Source organism: Lentinus tigrinus, assembly GCF_003813185.1.
Source record: "Lentinus tigrinus ALCF2SS1-7 unplaced genomic scaffold L226scaffold_3, whole genome shotgun sequence".
NCBI classification, from domain to species: domain Eukaryota; kingdom Fungi; phylum Basidiomycota; class Agaricomycetes; order Polyporales; family Polyporaceae; genus Lentinus; species Lentinus tigrinus.
The window spans coordinates 1,224,852-1,246,247 of record NW_027137912.1 but is presented as its reverse complement, the minus strand read 5'-3'; the positions used below and the strand labels follow the sequence as shown (position 1 = coordinate 1,246,247).

At 55.4% G+C, this 21,396-nt stretch overlaps 7 protein-coding genes across 7 annotated transcripts; 3 read left to right on the top strand and 4 right to left on the bottom strand.

Moving 5' to 3' along the window:
* Positions 1-567: 567 nt before the first annotated feature.
* L226DRAFT_542833 (citrate synthase) lies at positions 568-2,804 on the bottom strand (the record flags this gene model as incomplete). Its single annotated transcript, XM_067682155.1, has 16 exons — positions 568-608; positions 668-697; positions 755-790; positions 846-876; positions 935-972; positions 1,037-1,115; positions 1,174-1,285; positions 1,338-1,463; positions 1,525-1,603; positions 1,655-1,771; positions 1,827-2,068; positions 2,129-2,331; positions 2,390-2,464; positions 2,524-2,562; positions 2,615-2,674; positions 2,730-2,804. 16 exons carry the CDS (start codon positions 2,802-2,804, stop codon positions 568-570), a joined length of 1,383 nt encoding a protein of 460 aa, XP_067540756.1.
* A 336-nt stretch (positions 2,805-3,140) lies between these two features.
* L226DRAFT_550270 (uncharacterized protein) lies at positions 3,141-4,067 on the top strand (the record flags this gene model as incomplete). The annotated part of the gene is made up of 4 exons (XM_067682740.1): positions 3,141-3,231; positions 3,288-3,680; positions 3,744-3,976; positions 4,020-4,067. The coding sequence occupies 4 exons, from the start codon at positions 3,141-3,143 to the stop codon at positions 4,065-4,067; spliced, it is 765 nt and encodes a 254-aa protein (XP_067540755.1).
* On the bottom strand, positions 4,051-8,781 carry L226DRAFT_609125 (cysteine proteinase). Its single transcript, XM_067686027.1, has 20 exons — positions 8,668-8,781; positions 8,533-8,614; positions 8,328-8,469; positions 8,104-8,273; positions 7,865-8,051; positions 7,699-7,807; positions 7,544-7,646; positions 7,375-7,487; positions 7,218-7,326; positions 6,951-7,165; positions 6,504-6,900; positions 6,114-6,446; positions 5,976-6,061; positions 5,747-5,923; positions 5,580-5,689; positions 5,364-5,526; positions 4,846-5,304; positions 4,670-4,786; positions 4,477-4,606; positions 4,051-4,422 (listed from the first exon to the last, which is right to left on the bottom strand). Exons 1-20 carry the CDS (start codon positions 8,668-8,670, stop codon positions 4,304-4,306), a joined length of 3,324 nt encoding a protein of 1,107 aa, XP_067540754.1. The 5' UTR covers positions 8,671-8,781; the 3' UTR covers positions 4,051-4,303.
* Positions 8,782-9,998: 1,217 nt separating this feature from the next.
* On the top strand, positions 9,999-13,020 carry L226DRAFT_192861 (uncharacterized protein). The gene is made up of 6 exons (XM_067672773.1): positions 9,999-11,009; positions 11,073-11,378; positions 11,443-11,573; positions 11,627-11,746; positions 11,814-11,895; positions 11,953-13,020. The coding sequence occupies exons 1-6, from the start codon at positions 10,122-10,124 to the stop codon at positions 12,580-12,582; spliced, it is 2,157 nt and encodes a 718-aa protein (XP_067540753.1). The 5' UTR covers positions 9,999-10,121; the 3' UTR covers positions 12,583-13,020.
* A 1,856-nt stretch (positions 13,021-14,876) lies between these two features.
* On the bottom strand, positions 14,877-16,448 carry L226DRAFT_530354 (uncharacterized protein). Its single transcript, XM_067679843.1, has 3 exons — positions 16,309-16,448; positions 15,413-16,247; positions 14,877-15,349 (listed from the first exon to the last, which is right to left on the bottom strand). The coding sequence occupies exons 2-3, from the start codon at positions 16,164-16,166 to the stop codon at positions 15,075-15,077; spliced, it is 1,029 nt and encodes a 342-aa protein (XP_067540752.1). The 5' UTR covers positions 16,167-16,247; positions 16,309-16,448; the 3' UTR covers positions 14,877-15,074.
* L226DRAFT_192814 (uncharacterized protein) lies at positions 16,283-16,933 on the top strand. Its single transcript, XM_067672772.1, has one exon. It carries the CDS (start codon positions 16,398-16,400, stop codon positions 16,851-16,853), a length of 456 nt encoding a protein of 151 aa, XP_067540751.1. The 5' UTR covers positions 16,283-16,397; the 3' UTR covers positions 16,854-16,933.
* A 583-nt stretch (positions 16,934-17,516) lies between these two features.
* Positions 17,517-20,511, bottom strand: L226DRAFT_530353 (cytochrome P450). The gene is made up of 14 exons (XM_067679842.1): positions 20,020-20,511; positions 19,867-19,964; positions 19,718-19,809; positions 19,600-19,643; positions 19,449-19,546; positions 19,211-19,386; positions 18,905-19,155; positions 18,778-18,844; positions 18,514-18,717; positions 18,418-18,447; positions 18,117-18,350; positions 18,027-18,059; positions 17,942-17,970; positions 17,517-17,873 (listed from the first exon to the last, which is right to left on the bottom strand). Exons 1-14 carry the CDS (start codon positions 20,144-20,146, stop codon positions 17,716-17,718), a joined length of 1,641 nt encoding a protein of 546 aa, XP_067540750.1. The 5' UTR covers positions 20,147-20,511; the 3' UTR covers positions 17,517-17,715.
* Between the last annotated feature and the right edge of the window lie 885 nt (positions 20,512-21,396).

Below are 21,396 nucleotides of genomic sequence, written 5' to 3'. Positions count from 1 at the left end.
TTCTCGGGGCGGTACTTCTGTATTCTCTGTAAATAGCATCGTCTCCGTGCGTCTTTGTCCCCCCTCGGCAAGCTCCGTTCATTCCGCGTTGTCTCTCCTAATTCGCTTTCTAGTCCCACTCATGATAGTAGTTATGTGTATGTACGTTGGGCCAGGCTGCAGCTGGTCTGGTCAGTTCGACATGTCCGTGATACTTGTCATCGGGACTCCCCTCACCCCTTTAGTTTCTAGGTACATAAGGACATGTCGTCCGACCAATCGATATCCCTCCCTTGTTGTTGTTGTTCATGAGTACTTATTTCTCTCGCCCTTCTCGTCTCCTTCTCTTGCATAATTCATCGTAAGCCGCGGACAGTTCCACCAAGTGTCGTAGATTGAAGTGACTTGAAATGATGTACAATAATATGCGCTTTCCATTAAGATTACATCCATCCATGGTCCTGACAGCGACGATCCCTGCGCCGCAACGGCTTCTTGAGTCCAAATGGATGGTTGTAGACATGGTAGCCATGGTGAAGTCGAGATTGGCGTGCACAGCGCCCCCGGTAGGGACTACGCCATGCGTCCTTACTGCTTGATGAGCTTCTCGATGGCGTCCATGGACAGGGCTGGAAGTTATAAAAATCATCAATATATGCTAAACGTCTCAGGCAGCATGACGGCTTACACTTCGGGCGCTCGATAGGGAGACCGAGTGCTGTGAAAGAACGGCAGAGTTTAGGCAGCGTCGTTCCAGTGAAGCCTATCTACGTACCTTTCGCCCATACGTACTGCGTGAGACAGCCAAGTGCTACGGATGGGGAATTGGGTGAACATCATATGGAAGGGATGGGCGTATAACGCACCTCTTGATACACCGAAGATGACGGTGTAGTACTAGATTGCAGAATGTTACCACGATGAGCGCATCCGTGTCCACGGACAAATTACATACCTTGAATTGCGTGAGACCGTAGTGATAGAGAACGCAACCTGCGCAGTATCCCGTCAGCATGCGCAGTAACACGCTCGTAAGAAAGGGGAGGAGATGACTTACCAGACGCCGCATCAACGTTCGGGTAAGGGTTCTTGGTCTTGCCGTGCTCCTTGAGGACGGCAGGCGCAACCTCATACGTCTGGAGATAAGGTCAATCGCCGGTCGGTTTGGAAAGTACAGATTACTCCGCTGCTCACCTTCTTGACGAGCTGGACGATCGGGTCTGCGAGCAATTCCGGTCGGGTGTCACAGAATGCCTGAAGAGCCATGAAACGCGGGTCGGGATTCCTGAGCACGCCGTGACCGTATCTTCATCCGTCCGTTTAGCAGGGTGTATATCAGGATAGGCAGTGGCACTTACCCAGGGACAACTTGACCGCTCTTCAGTGTCTTCCAGAGGTACTCCCTGATGTGATCATGCGAGATGTTGTCGCCGAGCTCCTTTTGCATGCTCATCTGCCATCTGAGGACTTCCTGGTTGGCGAGACTGCGAATAGCAATGTGAGCAAGACACAAGGCACCAGACAATTACTGCGACAGGTACGTACCCATGAAGCGGTCCAGCAAGGGCGTACAGACCCGCAGCATACGAGAGATAGGGGTCAGAAAGCGTGGAGCCAACGAGATCTGCGGCAAGCCGTCAAACAGAGCGGTCTCATGAATGCAAATGCGACTAACGAGAGGTATGAGCAGAAGCATTTCCACCCTCATGGTCACCGTGAATTGCGATGTAAAGACGCAAGTACTCGGTCAGATCATGGTTGCTCCCGTAGCCAAGCATGTTCACGAAGTTCCCTGAGGCCAAAATCAGTAAGTCCGCATTGCGCCGCACGCATTGCCTCCAACTCACCAACGAGGTCAAGGTCCTTGTTGATCTTCGGGATGGGCTTGCCGGGATTGTAGATATTCCGGTAAATGCGCGCAGCTAGTGCGGGGAGACGAGCCAGGAGGTTGAGCGAGTCCTCCAGGGCGTAGGTCCAGTACTCGCTCTTCTTGATGCCACGCTCGTACGCGGCCTGGAATTTGCTCTCGTTGTTCAGAGCAGCAACACCCATACCAAGCTGGGTCATCGGGTGAAGAGTGGACGGCAAGCTGGGAAAGAGAAAGAATGAGGCTCGGTCTTACGGGGTGGTGTTCTCAAGGCACACTCACGAGTCAATGAGCTTCTCGATGTACTCCGGCAGGTCTCCCTTTTCCGCAAGCTCACGAGAGAGTTGACGCGTCTCCGCCTCAGTCGGGACCTTGCCCGTGAGGAGAAGCCAGAACATACTCTCTGCGATAATCTCCTTTCCACCGGGAGCTGCAGGCAGGACCTTCTGACAATCCTGGATGGTCATGCCGTGGAACCGGATACCCTACGAGGATGTGATGGATATGAGCAAACAGGAGGGCCAGTGGATGTCGGAGCCATACCTCGTTAGGATCCAGGACGGAGGCTTCCCAAAGCATGGCCTTCAGTCCCCTCATACCGCCGACAACATGCTCAACCTGTATGCAGCGCATATGTGGGCAGGGTCGTTCCTATCACCAACAACGGATGGACACACCTTGACGTCGCCAAGAACGGCCTGTCCATGCTCGGTTTTCTGCGCACGCGGTCAGTGTCGTGCGCATGTCGGTTGCAGGTTATAGACTCACAAGCTGCTTGAGCTGGAGCTGCTTCTTCGGAATGACTTCCTCAAGAACATCTCTCACAGTCTACAAGTCGCGATGAGCCTCCTGACGGTATTCTGAGATGCGCTCTCGTCCCAACCTTGGTAGACGCGAGACGACGCTGGGCGAAGCCGCGAGAGAGGTAGCGGGAGGTGGACGCGCTGCTCCTGAACATGACTGACTCTGACTCTGCCTGGAGTGCGGGGAAGGATGCGGGGTAGGGAGAGCTGGGTCTGTACCCCGCATCCCCCGCACTTTCATATGCGTCCGATGCGCCTGGGCACCGAGCTCGGCGGGCGCGCGTGACCCGGCGGCCCTGCTACGGAACCCGGTCGGAACGCGGCCGGTATCTGGCGTCTACTCCCTGTACGTGCGTCTGCTGAGCTAATGGGACATCCCTCATTGGGACAGTGACACGCGACCGAGGCCATGTGCGAGAGATTCGTGTCACTGGTCAGTTTGCCAGCAGATCGTGTTCTCCAAGTCTTGCTGTCCGCCATCGCCTGCCGCGATGGCCTCCGTCCTCGTCCCCGTCCTCTACGTCTTCATCGTCTTTGGCTCTCTCATCGTATTCAGCTCCTTCTACAGGCGGAGAAACGCGCGTATGTCCCGCACCGAATGCCTATGACGCATCGCTAATTCGTTCGTCCGCCTCCAGACAAAGTATTCGAGCCATATTTCCCTCAGCACCACGAACGCGATGTCTACTTCTCCCTCTTGCAAATGAGCGACCCCCCTGCCCCGGAGACTCTCCTCAAGGCTGCACTCGTCCGCCGCGCTATGACCGACGTCACACGTATTATCCGCCTCCGGGAGGACAAACCCGCCCTCCAGAATCTCTTGCAGAAAGGCTCGATCGGAGACGACCTCTGGAACAGTCTGCTCGCTGCCGAGAAGGAGCTTGAGGCGGAGATCCTTGAGGTTGCGGCAGAGGCCAACGCGTATGTCGAGGGATGGGGCAGCGTCATCTTCCAGACTGCGACCGAGATGATGCACAACGAGAAGATGCGCTCTCTGGTCGAGCAGATCCCTGCTATTCGTGCTGAAGCTGGTACGTCGAATGACCCGTAGACGTACGTTTCTGGGTCACCGACCAATATGTCTCTCCCCTCAGAACGCAAGTACGGGAAGCATCCCCTACCCAAGTTCGCTGTCGAAACTGCCCCGCCCACCTCGCCCCCCGCCGCCGTATCCACGCCATCGAGCCCTGCGCGTCCTGTAACACCAGTCTCCGCCAAATCAAACGGTCTTGCACCGCCCAGCGCTCGCGCTGACAGTGGTACGTTCAGCGACAGCGACCGGTCAGATGTCGCGTCGCCTACATCCCCACGTTCACCTTCGAAATCTGTAAGCGACCCATACTTTTTCCTCATGTTCCTATGTCTAATAGATGCTCGCCATTCAGTCTCCGTCGAAGAAATCGAAAAAGCGCAAGTAACCGTACAGTTATGATTATATTTCCTCGTTCGCTGTCATACCATGGGCAATACGATTGGAGATGGTGTACACTCTTTACGTGAGGGCCGTTATACAGTCAGATATGGAAGGGAGAAAGTCAAGGCAGGAGTACATGTAAGAGACAGACCGGATGCAACTATTGGACGGACAATACGACGCAACTACCAACACTAAAGTCCGCTGACGCATACAAGGGACGCGGAGGCAGACAATCAATCATCCGCGAATGACGATCGCCTTCTCCCCTGCTCCTGTACGAGTCTTGCCCGACTTGTCTACGTGATCAAGGCCAAGACAGTCCTCTGGCGCGAACTTGTGATCGTAGATCGTGTCCTCTACGTGGGAGATGAGCATACGTCCCGGTGACACAGTGAAATGTGGCTGCTTACCATCTTCGATATACGATGGCTGCTTGAAGGTCGCGACCTGGATCAATGCAAAGCGGTACTTGGCAAAGTCTTTGTCCGACACGCCTATTCGTGCCTGGAGACGCTTCTTCGTCTCCGAGAACTTCTCGCCCTACACCAAGCACAGGTAGGTCAGTCTTGATGACATGCTGCGGTCAACGTTTCTAATACGTACGGGCTTGACGACGAAGCGGAAAGGCACCCCGTGCGTCCGCGAGACCTCCTTGGAGAAGTGGAACACGCTAATCACCTTGTCCGCGTCGTCCGCTTCGAGCTCTTCCCGCGGTATTTCCTACGTGGTCACGCCTGTCAACGCTGTCATCGTACGCAGCAAACAGCGCATCCACTGACCTCCGCGTACAACTCGACCGGGTCCGGGATGTTTCCGATCATCTCTGAGCCCGTGAACTCCTTCTGCGTCTTCCCATCCTTCGAGACTTCGAAGACGCGGATCTTGCCCGTGCCACCAAGCGTAAGCTTGACCAGCTTCGAGAGCTCGGTAGCGAGGTCGTGTACCGAGCTCGTCTTGGGCAGCAAGAAGGGGTGTGTTGACTCCTCCTTGTTGTGAATGCCCGTCCAAATCACCTTCAGACTGCGCTTCGTCTCGAGCTCGACGATCGAGACGTCGAGCTTCTCGTATAGGATGACTGTCGTTTGCGGGTTGCCATAGTTCGGCTGCATGATCTCCTGTATGCTCTGGTTCAGGGAACGCTTGAGCACCTGTTTCGCCGACCCATTGGACGCGTGCGTTGTCGTGAACCGCAGCTTGATAGGATCCCAACCGAGCCTCTCGCCGACCTTCGCAGACATCTTTGCGAACCAGAGGTCAGTGTCATGTCGATCTGCATCCATTCGAAGTGGACACATACGATGTCGTAATTCTGCTTCTTGCTCAGCGTTAGGTGGAACTCGGGATGTTCTGCGTCAGCCTCCTCGTACTTCGGTCGGAACAGAATCATGACTCGGTTCTGGAGGAAGTCGTAGTACTGTACAGGGTTTGAGTAGAGTCCCTGAGTCTCGAAGTCGTGCAACCTTCGATCAACGGATCAATTGTGACTTCGAAATGTATGTGGCAATCGACTTACTCCTTCTCGGGCACGTCCACTTGGAAACAGATGATGTCACCGTCCTGGATCTCGCTCTGCGTGAAGGTGAGCTTGGGTTTCATGAGCTCGATCATGCCGGGTTTGATTTCCTACGAGGTTTCGAGTTAGCCAATTGTCGAGGCATGCTCACTGCGGCTACGCCTTACCTCGTAAAGCTTCAGAGGGGTGCCTGGCGTCCATCGCATCCGCTCATTGATGATGGGGACGAGGTCTGCAACTTTGCTGGCTCGAGGTACGTACACCTTGCCAACACCTGACAGTCTCTGATTGGCAATGTCGAAGTGCTTGAGGAAGATCATTATTGAGCCGCCAGGAATCTCCGGCTGTAAGACACGACATGAGCAGCATAACAGGATACCTGAGTATATGCCGTACATTGGATGGGTCAGGAATGACGTCGAGATACAGTCGGAGATCGTTCTGTTGTCGTACGGCCATGTTATTACGGATGACTTCGACGGCTATACAAGGGGTCAGAGATACCCTATTCAGTAATAACATTCTGACACGTACTGAGTTGCGGCTCATTCTCCGGGATATGGGTATCTGGTCGGACAGTCTTGTTCTGTCGGTTCACAAGAACCCATAAGCGGATCTGACTCTCAGGGTAGTTGAAGTGCTGCGCCACGCGTTGCTTGAACGTGCTGTACGGTTCGTTCTTGAGCACACGGAAACTGGGGAGTTCGGTCGCTGGCCAGTTCCGCTCGTCGAAGGTGGCGAGATCGAAGCCCTCATGCTCAGCGAACGTCTGATCTGTGATGACCTTGGCAGTAAGGTACAGATGCTGTTCTTCACGCTCGCGCTTCTTCGCCTCCATTTGCAGACGCTCCTCATCGAGACGCCGCTCTACACTGCGGTCAGTACAACTGCTGACGGCCTGTGCCCGTGACAAAGTAGACTCACTGAGGTGAGCTGGCGTGTCCTCATCCTTCCAGGGTGCAAGGACCTCATCGATCTCAGACTCGCGCACGTAGACGAGCATGTAAGCGTTGGTGAAGCGCTTCATCGCACGCACTTGGTTCCGCTGCATTGGGGGAACGTGGCCATTGAGGGCTTCGCCACCGTAGTTCTCTTCCAGGACCTCCCGGTCAGTCACCGGTGTCACTCGGTCGTCGTCGAACTTGAGCCACCTTGTCTCACGATCTGGCTTGATCAACGCAAAGTAGTGGCCGCCGTGGAGATCGCCGGAGTGCACGAGAACACCGTGCAGCTTATAGACCCAAGGTTGTGACCGGTCCGCTGTCTCATCTAGGAACTCGCCGAGGTCAATCTCAAATGGGAATTCATGACGATCATTGATCTACAAACAGGGTGAACTAAAGCTCTAACTGGAAGGTCGATTGTACGTACCTTGACCATCGCGTCACGTTGGATATCGTACTCGAAGCGCTTGAGCTGCAGATGGAGGACAGGCGGGAACGACTGGAAGACAATTCCCTTCTTCGCTTCCTGGAGACCGTAACCTTCCGCCATGTATTTGTTCTCGCCGTCCAGCGTCTCCACAGCAACGTAATCCTTGAACGATTCGTACAGGTTCTTCATGCCCTTAACGTTCAATTGAATATCTGCGCGGCATGTCAACAATCAACACCTCAGCCATATGCCACCCATGCGTACCGTTGAAGTCCTCAATCCTGGAAGATTCAAAGTCGACGTTAACGCATTTGATATAGCTTTTCATCTTCCCAACGAAGAGCTTCTGAATGGCCCCCTCCGCTTTCGTACCCTGTTCAAAGGTCAACTTCAATGACTCCAAAGGGCAGGTCCAAATTACCTTCATCTTCATCTCCAGCTTATCTTGCAACACCCGGTTGAACTCCTGCACGTCGTGCTGAAGGAAGGAGTCAAGCGACTTCCATCCGAACGACTTGGTCAACTCCGTAGTGCCTGGAGAGGAGTATTCAGATTAGAGGATGGTTAGTCAGCCGACTCGGCTCACTCACCAACAGGCTGGTCTGACGTCTGCAAGTGATAGAAAACGCGTTGTAGTGCCAATGGTACGCTCTCCGTCGGGTGCTCGTCTTCCGTGGGAATCTGGTACACGGCCTGGTGCTGGTGCTTAGCAATGTCTGACGGCTGCATATGACGCGATATTCACCTTCCGGAAGTAGCGCGTGCAAAACAAGGATTGTAGCAGGGAGTTCATGTAACATGTCGCACCCTGGTTCTTCAAGCCGACGTAACCTGTTTCCTTCTTGGAGTCGTAACTGCAATGGAGTGGTCAGCGCTCAGAGGATTATATGTAACCAGGGCGTGCGCCTTACTTGACGAAGTTGTGCCATAGGACACCAGTGGGGTCTTCCAGGACGCGGACAAAGACGCTGACGTCCGCGGCCTCGTCCTCGATGGTTGGACGCGTGTGGCCATCCTGTACGCTGAACAGCTTACGCAACTCACTGAACCGCGTGAAACCCCAATCACACTCCTCAGCAATGAACCGATGGTGTGCATCTATGATGGTTAGACTCAGTAATACGCATTGTGACGTCAGAACAAGACGCACGGCTAACGGTGTAAATGGTGGGGTCGTGCGGATTCGAGATGACAAGGGCGAACTGTGCACATGCGTGCCATCCTTCCGGGGCTCTCTTGGGATCAGCATAGTCAAGGTATACAGAGACGGTATCATTTGGTGGTGCATTCGAGTTTCCGAAGGGGAACAAGAGGATCCGCCTACACGCCACAGAGGTTAGAGAGGGTCATTGTCGCGGCGTACCAGGGGCGCACCATCTGTGACCGCCACACTCGAACTCCGGACTTGTAATCTTCTTGTCAAGCTTCTTCCAATTGGTGAGTTTCCAGGTAAAGACCTTGAACTCCTTCACGTCATGGCCAAGGTCGGGCATGTGCTTAGCCGCGAAGGCTTCATCTGGAACGAGGAACGACGCGGACAATTAGCCAAGCACGCAGAATGAAGAAGATAAATACGCGCGATCATTGACGGATACGATCTCCTCAACCTCCATGGGTGGTCCTCCATTCACCTTCTCATCGAGTGCGTCCATGGTATCGCTCTATGACGCACGCTCGTCAGGATTCGGGCGCGACCACGACCGTTGAGACTGACCATGACAAAAGGAGAGGAGTATCAATCCTCTGGTTGGAAAGAAAGTAAACCTGCTGCGGAAGTGCCTGGGGATGGTAGATGGAGGCTGGAGAAACGCGGATGATATGCAAGGAGACCTGCACTGGTCGACGCTCCGTGCGGGCGAGATTCTCGCCCGACCCGTGAGAATGTATTACTTCATTTGGAGCATGACAAAGGCGGTCAATAAAGCGCGTCCGCATGCGTGCCTCGCCCATTGTTTTCCATCCTGTTCCATTTCAGACTCTCACCATGGGCCTCCGGATTCCAGCTTGCGGTGACGGTCTTCCAGACAGGAAATTTGTTGGGAGCCTCTAGTCAGTCTTCCTACTTGTTTTCTGTCTTTTGATCATCTCTGCCACGGCTCTCGAGGACTCGAGACACCACACGATCCTTAAATTGTCTCGACAGGGAGGTATATCCCTCCGCCAGCTTCGTTGCTGTTCTACTGTCGTGTAATGAGTCAAAATCGTGTAAGATCAAGTCGTTCAGGAAGTGGTTGCTGTCCGGCTCTGTTTTTGAGTTGGCAGCAGAGGGTATTTCCTCCCATGACCTGGCGGCATCGTGGAAGTTCTCCTAGACCTCGTCGCTCTTCACGAGCACTCTGGGGCGTCGTCTTGCCGTACTTCCGCATACATATTTCGCGTTTTTGTACAGTACATGGCCGTAGATCCGAGTATACTTACAAACCAGTCGCATCTTCACTGTGTCGCGATGGGGCTCCTGGAATTCTCTCATATAAAGTACTGCGTTACTAGTGTTCTTAAAATTTGACAAATCAGGGTCCATTCTAGGGCTGACTCGGGTGTCTACACAACATGCAAACTACGCAGTTGTCTACTGTCGATGGCCTAAGCTAGCCAGAGCTGTATTGAAACAATGAGGGCATGGACTCGGGCTCAAGCAGGCATACATATGTAGACTGGCAAATTCACCGGCCGCAAACACGTTTCAACGCTCATCCGATCTCCTCAGGTGCATGGTATTGTGTGCATGCTTGGCTGTGTGGCGAGCTAGAACAAAGCTACATTTCTCGAAGCTCGGAAAGCGATACTATTATACACAGCTTTTGAGTTAATGTGCCATGCCAGTGGTTGCTTGCGGAAGTTGAGAAGTGAGAATCCTCTGCAATATTGTTCTAATCACTGCGAGAAGGCCGACAGTGACATGGGTTGCCATAAGCAACTCATTGACTGTTCGCGCAGGTCGGCGCAGACGGCGGACAACTGCAGACGAGTGCGGGCGGGATTGGCAATGGATACGGGCGCGTTGCTGAGTGGCGGTACGTAAGAGGCCGCAAGTGGAACTTTGGTTCACCGGAAGGCCTGCCTCATGGCCACACACGCCTTAGTTTCCCTCCATTCTCTCCCCGGCCATATTAAGTCGGAAGAGGTCCCGACTCGCGCCCTATCTTCTGCGCTTTCTCTCCGCTCTCTATGACCAGCCGTCACCGTACGACGAGCTCTTCGCGCAAGGACACCTACGGTCAATGGCGGCCCAGCGACTCCGACTCTGACCAGCCCCGCCAGACAATGGCCACCACACAGCGGCACAACGTGGACCAGATAGTCGGCGTGGAGGCACCCCGAAAGCACCGTAGCTCCCGGCGAGCGGAGGCAGTGGACCCGCAGGATCCCTCCACCTCGTATTCGCGTCACCATCACAAGTCTTCCAGCAGGGACCGATCGTCGTCCGCACAACAGGCCTCATACTACGCAGTACCTCCGTCTCCCAACTCCTCTCAGTATCAGACGCAAGACGTGTACTACGACCTACGAGCTCATCTGGACCTGAAGAAGAAGACGGACAAACGGAGTCCTCGATCGCGCGAAAAGGCGCTCGCGGGCGACGAGGTGAAGGCATCACGCTCAGGTCATCGCAGCAGTCGCCAGGCCTACCGGACCACAGCGCAATACGCCCAATCTATCACACAAGCACAAGCCTATCCTCAGCCCATCGTACCACCGCAACCCTATGCTGTTCCCACACAAGCCACCCGCGACCCCACCTCCTCGTCGAGGCACCACCGAGAGAGGGAGAAGGACAGAGAAAAGGCTGGCAGCAAAGACCGTGACGTTAGGACCCGCGACCCCACAGAAACGCGCGAGGAGCGAGAGAAACGGAAGAGGAGGGAGAAGGATGGAGAGAAGGAGCGGTCGTCGAAGGATAAGGAACGGCACAGGGAGAAGGACCGACACAAGGACCGCGAGGCTCGAACGGCAGTCGAGACCCAACCAGCAGATGCTGCAAGCGCATACTACGCGTACGCTCAAACGACAGCCACTGCCCAGCGATCCACAGACAAGATCCCTGTCCCGTACCCGGTTCGTTTTACTCTCTTGTCTGCACACTGCCGTGCTCACTGCTACTTCAATTGGATCATGCAGGACTATACCCGCCCCGCGCAACTGCCAACATCCGCGTACCCTCCCTCTGTAGCTCCCGTCGCTATGCCTTGGTCTGGGTTAACTTCCGCTAGCCGTGGGGCTGCCGCTCCCGCACCCGAGCCGACCTATCCGTATGCATCAGACAAGGAAGATCCGCCCCTTCCCATTCCTCCTCCGGAGCGCCGACGCGAGAGAACGTCTTCAAAGCCGCATCGTTCACACCACCACAAGGTGTCTTCACAGCAGGCCGGACAAGACTCGGGCCTTTCAAGCAGCGAGCAGGAACGACACTCCGTTTTGGAACGGGTGAGTCTGACGTCGATGTGATATGATCGATTGAACTAAGGATGATCCCAGCCGCGGACCGTAGACAGACATCATCACACCCGGGACCAGGCAAGCGTCCTTCAACGCGACCAGGCGAGCGTCATCCAGCGTGGGTACTCTTCCGGACCGTCGGGCAGTGAAAATGAGAAAGCGCCCACTATCCAAAAGGAACGGGTACGCTGATACATCCTGAGTAAGATTCTCCGAGAAACTGATTGGTGTTTCAGCGCAAACACAGGACACATGGCGAGTCATCCCGCCATAAGTCCAAGAGCGCCAGTGCCGACGTTCAACCTGCGAATGAACCTACTACGAGCCAAGAGATTGCAAACGCCTGGTATTCACGAGTGAGTCAAATACACCTGTTAGCATACGACGCCGCTGAGACTCACCAAGCATCATTCTGGCACAAAGACTACCTCTGCTGTGGACCCGGCTTCTCAGAAGCTCACAACTGCGTCGGCTGTGCCTGCACAGGCGTCTGTGCATCCATCAGGCAAGCCTGCCTCATCCGTAGGTTTGACTGCATCTCAACGTTCTGCACCACGAATAGTCAGTATCCGGGCTGGGCAGGGTCCGGCAGATCCTCAAACGAGCTCCGTGCTCCAGAAGATCCTCTCTGGGACCACGCCGACTCGTCAACCAGATCCTCTGCCGACGCATGCTCACACGGCTGCCTATGGTGAAGTTCATGGGTACCTCCATCCTTCTGCCAATACAGGCGCCCTCGGTCCGTACGAGCCCTCTGCCCAGAGCTACCCAAAAGCAGTCTCGTCTCATTCCCGGGCGGACACTAACGGGGGCACATCTGGGGTGGCCCATGGGAATCAACTGGCCGTACCGGATGTTGTGGTTCGACCACCCTCGACGGCGCCAGGACCTACCGACCCCTACGCTTCCCGCACGGCGGCTGGACTTTCCCAGCCAAACGCTTATCCAGCACAGCCGTCCGGTCGACTGCAGGTCCCGGACTCACGCGCGCGTTCGACTCCTGCACCTCAGGCCCAGTCTGCCGGGTATACCAACACACAAGCTGGGGCACCCCCTGCTGACAGCGACCCGTACCGCTCGACGACGAGAGCGCCCACAAGTGACTTGCCAAGCAGATTCCCTGTATACGAAGAGGCCGCTGCAACGCGACCAACCGCAGCGCCATCTAATGCGTCTCCTAAGAGAGGTTTGACTTACCCAGGTGCTTCAGCCCCTGCGCCGATGACCTCCGTTCATGCCAATCCGTCAAACTACCAAGGACACGCGGGCTATGATCCTCGATCGCCTAAACCTCCGTCGGTGTCGACGATTACTCCTGACGCAACCCGGTTGCAGCCATATCTTTCCGGTTCGCCGGCTGTCGTCGCTCACGCAGTATCTGCTGCTTCTTCTGCCAATACTCCCCGGCACTCCCCCTCCGCACGTCTGCATTCCCATCGTAATGGCTCTAACGACACTATAACCCATGGCGCTCCGACAAAACCCTCACCTACCGGATCTTCCCAGCAACAACTGCCCCACCGCACCAGCGCAACCACTTTGCAACCTCATGCACCTTCACGACCTGACATGACGATTTCTCGCCAGCCTAACGCGTCTTCTGCATACCCCGATATCACTCGATACCGCTCTCCTGCGCCTTCGGGATACCCTAATGCAAACGCATCGTCGTCTGCACCCAATGTAGCCGCGCCTATTCATTCCCAAGCTTACAGCACTCAGACTCCTCTAACAACTTACGATAATCAGTACGGTCGTTACGTCAATGGCCCAACTCAGGCCGCATATACGACACAATCCTCCATAGCGCAAGGTTTCGGTCGTTCCGGTCAGTCAGTCGACCACGGGCTTCGTGTCCAGGATCCCGGTGCTACGTATGCGCCGCCGAATGCTGCACCTATGCTGGCGCAGCGCGTGCCACCTCGTAGTGCGCCCTCACCGGCTCCTACAGTTCGCCCCCCTCGTTTAATTGCCGTATCATCCCCTTCGTCCAGAACCCCGGCTCCTCTTCATTCCGCGCCCCCTGTCCCTAGTCGCAATCAGACATATCCCACTCCTGCGCCAACACATGCCACCGCTACGCCTTTCCCTGCTCATTCGCGCACAGTCTCCGACCCGCAGTATCAAGGGAGGATGGGGGCTTACGCCTCTGCAAGCCTCCCCACGCGTGGTCACGTGCCCCCGAGAGCTGCACCTTCTCCTGCTCCTCAGACTCAGAACGACGTTCTCCTCACGCCTTCCTCTCTTGCCCCTTCGATGCTTCCTCCGGTCGCACCCTCTGTTCCATTGAGTCGCACGACCTCCAAGAGCACTACGAAGGAGAAGGAGAAGAAGAAAGGGTTCTTCGGCTTGAGCCTGTTCCGCTCGCGCTCCTCGCCTCCGAAGGAGCGTGCAGTCGACACTCCCGGTCCAGCTGCCACGGTCCGCGAGAAACGAGAGCGCAATATCTCCCAACCTACCCAACCACAGGGATACGTGCAAGCGCCTGCCATAGGAAACAAGATCGCGTCATCCCAGGATGCCCCTCGGGTTGCTGTAGCAGCCGCAGTATCGATCCCGGCGCAGTCACAACATGCGCGGGGTTACAGCACTAGCGCAGTCCCGATTGCCGCCCCCGTTCCTGTCGCCGCCTCTGGGCAAAGGGCTTCCAACGGGAAGATGTTCACTCCTTTCCGTCTGCTGTCAAAGCGGCATCGTACAGTCTCCACTGCATCGGTAGAAGCAGTTGACGGCACAGTGGTGAGTTCGAATGTCTATCGACCTTCCTGCATAATCGTTGATACTGACTGCGGCCTAGATCAATGCGATGCTGACCGGGGGCGATTCCACGAGGAGTTCCACGGCGGGGCGCCCGTCACCTCCTCTTCGCGACCCGATGATGGCTGCCCAGGAATGGAGAAACCAGGAGGAGAACGAACAGCAAGGCCGGGGCACGCTGCGTAGGCGGCGTCCTGGTGTAACTTTCGACGTCAGCGAGGAGATCCCGGAGGACGGGCGTGGGCCCCTCCAGAAGTCCCTACGTCAGAACTTGCAGAGCATGCAGGCTTCGACGTCGCAAGTACCGACAACCGCAACAGCACCGATGCCTGCCAGACAGGCCACGGCTTGACATCCTAGGCGGGGTTCACTTGGGAGTAGGTGCTCGGACGCGTTGCAGGTTACTTTCAGTTAATACCATCTGGATTGGGGGTATAGACTCGTTTGTTATCTATCTATACATGCACCTGTTATGTAAATGTATCTCTATGTCGGACTCGGTCGCTATTGCAGGATGTACTGTATTTGTGAAGTAATATCAAAGTACTCAGTACTGTTCTGACAAGCTTAAGCTGACCCTTGCATTAGCTGACTGCTGCCCATTACTTACGTACGCGCGGCGATGATTAGTACGTTGAGATCTATGACTATTAACGGCAGACAAATGATCCGATCCATCGTACCGTTTGGTTTTAGGACAGTTGCGCGATAGCGCGGCAGCTTTGTACCTCACCGGATCGGCCCTAGCGGCCATGAAGCCGAAACCTCACTGTTTAAAGTGTAGCATAAGTAGTAGTGTCTACAAAGTCCTGATAGGTGAACGACACTGCATACACTAGCCTAACGGCATCGTAAGCAGGCTGCAGAACGACGAGGACGTAACATCGAGCAAAAAGTCCCACCCAGAGTCCGATACCGCTACCGCCGCTAGCTCGTGGTATCCCAGCACCCAGGGCCGCCGCATATTCGATCGACCCACTGATTCCTCATGACTGCCTCCCAGTCGTGCTCGCGCATATTCCGACTGGGAGGAAGAAGGGTGGTCGGGAGGTTGGGGTTGTAGCAGGGTTTGCATGCTGCGGTGAGGCTTTCCATGAAACTAGTAAAGACGAAGTGGGGTGTCCCACAGGGGCCGCCCATGGGGGGTGGTGAGTGGGGTTGAACGATGACCTGCTTCAGGGCCGCGTTCAATTGCTCGGATTCTGAAGAAGGGACGCGCATGCCGATGAGCGCGGACGGGGGAGAGATGGACTGGGAGGACTCACCAAAGACTTTCCGTACGGAGTCCATGATAGTCCGTGGCCAGTAGTTGACGTTAGAGATGCGAAGGTGTGTGAGTTTAGGGGCGTTTTCGCCCCATGCGACGATGTTGAGATCCGGACAGCCAGAAAGAGCGACAAGGGATAGATGTAAACGTTCCAAGGAGGGGTATAATGAACCGGAGGGGCACTCCGGCGAAGTGAACTTGGGCTGTATGCCCGCAATGGTGAACTCCTGCAGAAGAGGGAACCCACCGGGAACTTCGATGGTGTCCGGGAGGCGCATCTCGGGCTTCCCGTAGCGGTGGCAGTGGACAAGGGTGAGGGAGACGAGGTCAGGGGCGAGGAGCTGGAGGAGGGCGGCGACGTCCGAGGCGAACTTGCGCTGCTCTCTGAGGGAAGCCTCGCGCTGTTTCTTGATGACATTCGCGTCTGGCGAGTACTTGGTCGCATCGCCGTCAGGACTAGGCTTGAGGACGACGCGTGCGGGGTCTGCCTGGCGGATGGCGGAGGCTACGAGGAGATGGCGGACCTTGGGGGTGGCGCCGTGGCAGAGCGCGCGCTGTTGGACATAGCAGGAGGCAAACTGCTCGATCTTGTCGGGGAAGGGGGCGAGGAGGGCGATGGAGTGGAAGCGGACAGGACGAGAGACATCGCGGATGTGCTTTGAGACGCGGGAGAGGGATGCGCCTGTGAAGCCGCCGTCTGTGCACGCGAGGAGGAAGATCTGTTGGAGAAGCTCGACCGCGAGACGATCCATTGCAATTGTGTGTGGGCACGCGTTGAACAGGTGGGCACTCCGACGCTTCTGTGCTTCCCAGGCACGCGACCGTGTCTGCAGCTGCGAGGCGTTGCGTCAGTCCAGCAGCCCGCACTGTTCCCCCGGCCCAACGTTGGCTTACCGAAGAGTGTGGCTTGGGCCTGCGGGGGACGGTGCGAGCGGGAGTGGGCGGGGCGGGTGGTAGAGGGTGGCGCGAGAGCACGGGTCGCTATGAGGGGCGTAGCATGGGCGCGCAGAAGGGGCTATATACGCTGGTGCGCCGAGTGCTCTGGCAAAGATCAGTCTGTTGCAATTGGTGACAATAGTCGGCGTCTCTGGCTCTCCGTTCCAGTCTCGCGGAACGCCTCCTGCTCAGTTAGTCCACACCGCCATCATGCGCCAGCTGATCCGACGCCTGCGATAGCGATATGCCCAGATCCTCCTCTCCGCCACAAGACGATGGCCCCTCTTGTCCCTGAGACTTTCTGCGCGCCGGGGCCTCGGGAGCAAATGACTCCGCGAATCCCAAAGGTTATTATCCCAACGTTCGCGTCTTCTCATACCGGTCGATTGGCCAAGTCCCATAGCACGTTCAATGCTCTTCGTGGTGCAACAAGTGCAGCTTCGCGGGCCAGGCCCGTCCATCCAGATTCCCGATACACACATGCTCGCAGATCCGCCCCCTAGTCTCAGATCATACACACAAGACTGCGATACACGATCGCCCGTCCCCCTCTAGGTTAACTATGTACCCCAATCTCGACGACCCTAGTGAGTGGAAGCTCGACGAGGCCTCCTTGATCTCAGCATCCCAGCAGCTCGCCGGCCTAACCATTCTCGTCGTGCAGACCCCTCGGAATCGCTCCCGCTCATACGCACACCGAGAACGAACGGCCGTTTAGCCTGGTGGCGCATCTCCTGCAGATGGCTCATGAATTGATCGTCGCGGTGAAGGTTACACGGCAGGCAATGCCAGATTTTCGACCGGGGAAAAGTCACAGAAAAGGCGCGCCGCGAGGACAGCTGTTCATCGGTTCTTCTCGTATGAGAAAAAAGGCGGGGAAAAGGCAGGCTTTCCTTGGCTTTCCCCCGCCTTTTCTCCCATTTGGCACGTGGAAAGGACGCTGTTTCCTCGCCTTTTGCCTACACAGTCGGAAAATCGACGAATAGGTGTCCTCTTGGTGCTCCTTTTCTTTCACTTTTCCCCGGCAGAGAATCTGGCATTGCCCGCCGTGTTATCTCTCGAAGGAGGCCCCTCCCTTGATGCCATCTGGAGCAGGTGTATTGCTAGCTCTGTCCTTGATTCAGATTCGCTCGGCCTGCTAGCGTGGCTATCCTCGGTCATTGTCTCACTCGGCTTCGAGCCTTCAAGTTAAAGCATTCATAGCTATGAATACAATAACAGTCCAGAGGCTATTCATAAGTATAGGTAGAGGCAGCATACGAGTAACAAATTATCAGCTAAGAGGCAAAGAACGTCGGCAGGACAGGATTAGACTCTACGATTCAGCTTCATCATCCGCAAAGACTCCCCTCGCATCTACTCCATCTAGTCTATCTCAGTGTTGATCCGCTTAACTTTGACGGGAAGTTGAGGTTTGTCCGAAGATCCGGCGGTGGGATAGCGGACGCTGGCGTAGTTCCAGCGAATCGGGGTGTCGGAGGGTTCGAAGACGAAGTTCTCCAGCAGAATGGAGAGGAACACCTCTGTAACGCGAGTCCGTCAGCATCTCCTTGCCCCTTGCATGGTGTATAACCCGAGCGAATGCACTCACTCATATCCAACTGAGCGAACTTGAAGCCACTGGATCACCCGTGTTAGTTCCGCAGAGTCTGTCACGGATGAAAAACAGGTCTTACATGCATGCACGACCACCGCCAAGGAAGGTCATCCTTCAGATGCATTTAGTTCGATCGTGAATATAGATACTCTGTACCGCTCACACTCACATGTTCGAGTACACGCCAGGGATGCGGGCCTGAATGACTGAGTCCGGAAGATCGGAGAGCCAGCGCTCGGGCTTGAACTGATCGGCGTCTTCTCCCCAGAGTTCCTTGGACCTATTCATGGCTTGGACGCCCACCATTATATACGTGCCCTTGGGGACGCTGATTTGCTGGATTTCCTGCCCGTCGACGCCAGCGATGGGGTTGCGCAAGGGAAGAATGGTATCCTGACGGCAACTGAAATGCGTTTGAACGTTGAGCTATGATCTGCCACGTACTGAAGAAGGGAAAAATATAGGCTCACCTCTTCGCTATGATCGACGCGGGTGGATATCTGACGGTGTTCAGGTGAGCATTTGCAACCACTACGGTCTGAATCAGAAAGATGTTGGCTACTCACAAACGCAAGCTCTCGCGGCATACAGCCTCCAGGTAAGGCAGGTCGAACAAGTCATCGTAGAGCAGCTCGTTGGTACCCTTCTCCCTATGAGCGGCAACTATCTCTTCGCGAAGCTTGTCCTGCACATCCGGATACTGCGCCAACAAGTGAATGGTCCGGGTGGTAGCGGCGGTGGTCGTGTCCGTTCCGGCGAAGATCAGCGTTCTGTGTGTGGTCGCGTCAGTACACGGAATCCCACCGCTATGGTGTGTATACGATACGCACGAGACCTGGGCGACCAGTTCCTCCTTCGAGAGTGTCACATTGCCGGACGCATCCATGTTACCACGCACTGTTCACATGCAACCCCATTAGTGATATGGCCAGGTGAAGTTGCACCAGAAATACTCACGGAACGTGCTGAGGATGTCTTTGCCACCGCCAATCTGGGCCAAGACGACATCGTCCTTGCACTTTATGGCGTCCAACTTTTCGTCGACAATCTTTTGAGCGTTTGCATCCATGACGTCGACGACGTGCTTGATTTGTTGCAACGGTGCGTATGGTATCATGTCCACGATGCGTCTGCGAAACTCCGGCGACCCAATCTTGACAAGAGTCGACACGATCCGACGTGGGAGCGCCAATGCCGCCAGCGATGGGCTGCGCAAGAATTCGAAGTCAGGATCAGATTTCTCATACCCCTTGGTATACGTACAAGAGTAACTTCATGGCCCGCCCATATTCGCCCGGGTAGTCGTCTTCAAGCGGGTCGAGGGTGCCACCAAGAGCAGCCTGAGCCACCAGTTCCAGCGTCCCGCGGCTGATCCAGTTGAGCATGTCAATTTCCGACCAAGCGTCATATGTCGCTCGCGATGACAGCGCATCCCGTAACTGCATAGCACATTAGCACAGTGTTCACTGCTTATCACGCTGCGCGTGGGGTAGCGTCTAACCTTATACGAAACCCCGTACATGATCGGAACGGTTTGTCTCAGCGCTGCAAGAGAGAAGGCCGGGTTCAAAATTTTTCTCTGCTTCTTGTGCCATTCACCTGGAAACTAGCAATCAGCGAGGTGATCAGTACCCGTGACGGTCTTAGCTCACCGTCGATGGAGATCAGTCCGGGGCCAAACATGAGGCGGTTAGGACTGCGTAGAAGTGCGTCTCCGTCAGAACCACTGTGCTACCGGTAGAATCAGTCCAATTCCGAAAGCGAACGCACGCCAGGTGGGTGGGTGGCTCCTCAAAGATGTGAAACTCTTTGATCAGAACGGTGTGTAAAGCAAGGGGGTCGGAGATGAGCAGGTTCGGTTTCTGTTGCACTAGCATTCAGACCGATAGCATGGAAGCAATTAGATAGGTAAGACGTACGCCGAACATGCCTGATAGTCTAACGACGCCGGGATATTCCACTTCTAGCCCTTTGCGGAATTGGTGAGCGTTCAGGTTGAAGAGTTGGATCATATGTCCTGGGAAGTGCTTGTCAGTTCCATGACCCGCGACGAAGGAGTCGAGGGCACGCACCCTTGAACCATGATACTGCCGGTGGACCCCGAATGTTGTCTAGCGGAGAGCGAGCGAAGACTCGCAGCTTCCGAGAAACATACGCACAGAAGATGACCCCGAGTACGACGACGGCTAGGAAGGACATAGGGGCTGACTGAGACACAAGACAGGTTCAGCGACTCGTCCCTCTGGCGTTATATACACCCAGGAAAAATTCGCAGTGGTTGGACCACCTTGCGGAGTCTGCAGCTGAGAAATGTTACACATTATCGATCCATGGCGCTGACAACAAGGAGGGCTCGGCATGCTGACGGCGCGACCCAATGACTCGGACGGTTTCTCTCGCCTGCGATCAGCACAGAAGAAGCATGTGCAAGAGGACAGCGGCAGTATAGGTCCCGCCTCCGACTCCTGCGGCGGCACCTTCGTGCTCCTGCCAGCGTCCGGTGTTGAACAGTCACCGAGAACACTGTGTGTATAGGGCTAAACTGTCGCATAAGAGAGCCAGAGTGAGATATGTGGCTTCCTCTACCACACCCATCACCAGTCGGCGCAGAGTGCCGAGGGAGTTATGTAGGCCAAACATATATTTCATCATGCGCTTGATAAAACATCACTGTATAACTCACGTTTCGCTCAACTCCGCTCAGGGCGGATATAATTAGTTAGCGGCTACGGCGTACTGCCTGCACGAACATAGTGCTTGTCATGCCACCTAGAGAGGGAGACGCGGCAACTCTTCGTGGAACGACTGAACACAGGAAGAAATGGGGTTAGTAGTACAAGTCGTCCGGTTGACAGAAACTACATACCCGATGGTTCCCTATCGCATCCGAGGAGTGCCAACTGGGAGCGATATCTTGTGCGCAATGATAGGAAGTGAACGTAACGTGCTGAGAATTGGTCCCGTTACAAGAAACACCATTGGCTCGGAGCGATATCTGTATAAGCGCTTGTCTCCGCAGACGATCCAAGATTGACGGGGAGGACGGTAGTATAAGCACTTGAGTTACTACGACCTCCGCCCGAAAGCTTGTGTGTTTGTGGTGCACTGGTGAGATAGTACGACGAGCACTAGTCGGAGCCGTGACAGCGCCCGGATGACCGTGGCGAAAAGAAGTGGTATGGAGGTAGGACCAGGGGCCAGGCAAACGGGCCCGCAACCGTGCGACTTAGACTTGTCTATGCATCTAGACATTTGGAGGCATGCGACTCTGTTGATTCTGTAGGAACACAACTCAAGTTCTGACCCAGAGCTAGAGGAGGTCTTTAGGAGACTAACGGTGGTGGAATAAAGTGCGAACGTCTACTACTAGAGCGTCAAATATGCTCGATCACACGGAGAAGATAGACGCCGTATTCTCGGAGACCGTGCTGCGCGCCGAGCGTCGCTGC

Coding starts and splice junctions, on each gene's coding strand:
- L226DRAFT_609125 (XM_067686027.1), bottom strand. Junction 7,327..7,374: donor AGCTGGAGATGAAGATGAAG/GTAATTTGGACC, acceptor ACCTTTGAACAG/GGTACGAAAGCGGAGGGGGC. Junction 6,901..6,950: donor AACGTGACGCGATGGTCAAG/GTACGTACAATC, acceptor CCCTGTTTGTAG/ATCAATGATCGTCATGAATT.
- L226DRAFT_192861 (XM_067672773.1), top strand. CDS start 10,122: ATGACCAGCCGTCACCGTACGACGAGCTCTTCGCGCAAGGACACCTAC. Junction 11,010..11,072: donor AGATCCCTGTCCCGTACCCG/GTTCGTTTTACT, acceptor TGGATCATGCAG/GACTATACCCGCCCCGCGCA. Junction 11,574..11,626: donor CCACTATCCAAAAGGAACGG/GTACGCTGATAC, acceptor TTGGTGTTTCAG/CGCAAACACAGGACACATGG.
- L226DRAFT_530354 (XM_067679843.1), bottom strand. CDS start 16,166: ATGGATCGTCTCGCGGTCGAGCTTCTCCAACAGATCTTCCTCCTCGCG. Junction 15,350..15,412: donor CTCCGTACGGAAAGTCTTTG/GTGAGTCCTCCC, acceptor TCCCTTCTTCAG/AATCCGAGCAATTGAACGCG.
- L226DRAFT_192814 (XM_067672772.1), top strand. CDS start 16,398: ATGAGGGGCGTAGCATGGGCGCGCAGAAGGGGCTATATACGCTGGTGC.
- L226DRAFT_530353 (XM_067679842.1), bottom strand. CDS start 20,146: ATGTCCTTCCTAGCCGTCGTCGTACTCGGGGTCATCTTCTGTGCGTAT. Junction 19,644..19,717: donor GAGCCACCCACCCACCTGGC/GTGCGTTCGCTT, acceptor ACTTCTACGCAG/TCCTAACCGCCTCATGTTTG. Junction 18,448..18,513: donor TGCCGCGAGAGCTTGCGTTT/GTGAGTAGCCAA, acceptor GAACACCGTCAG/ATATCCACCCGCGTCGATCA.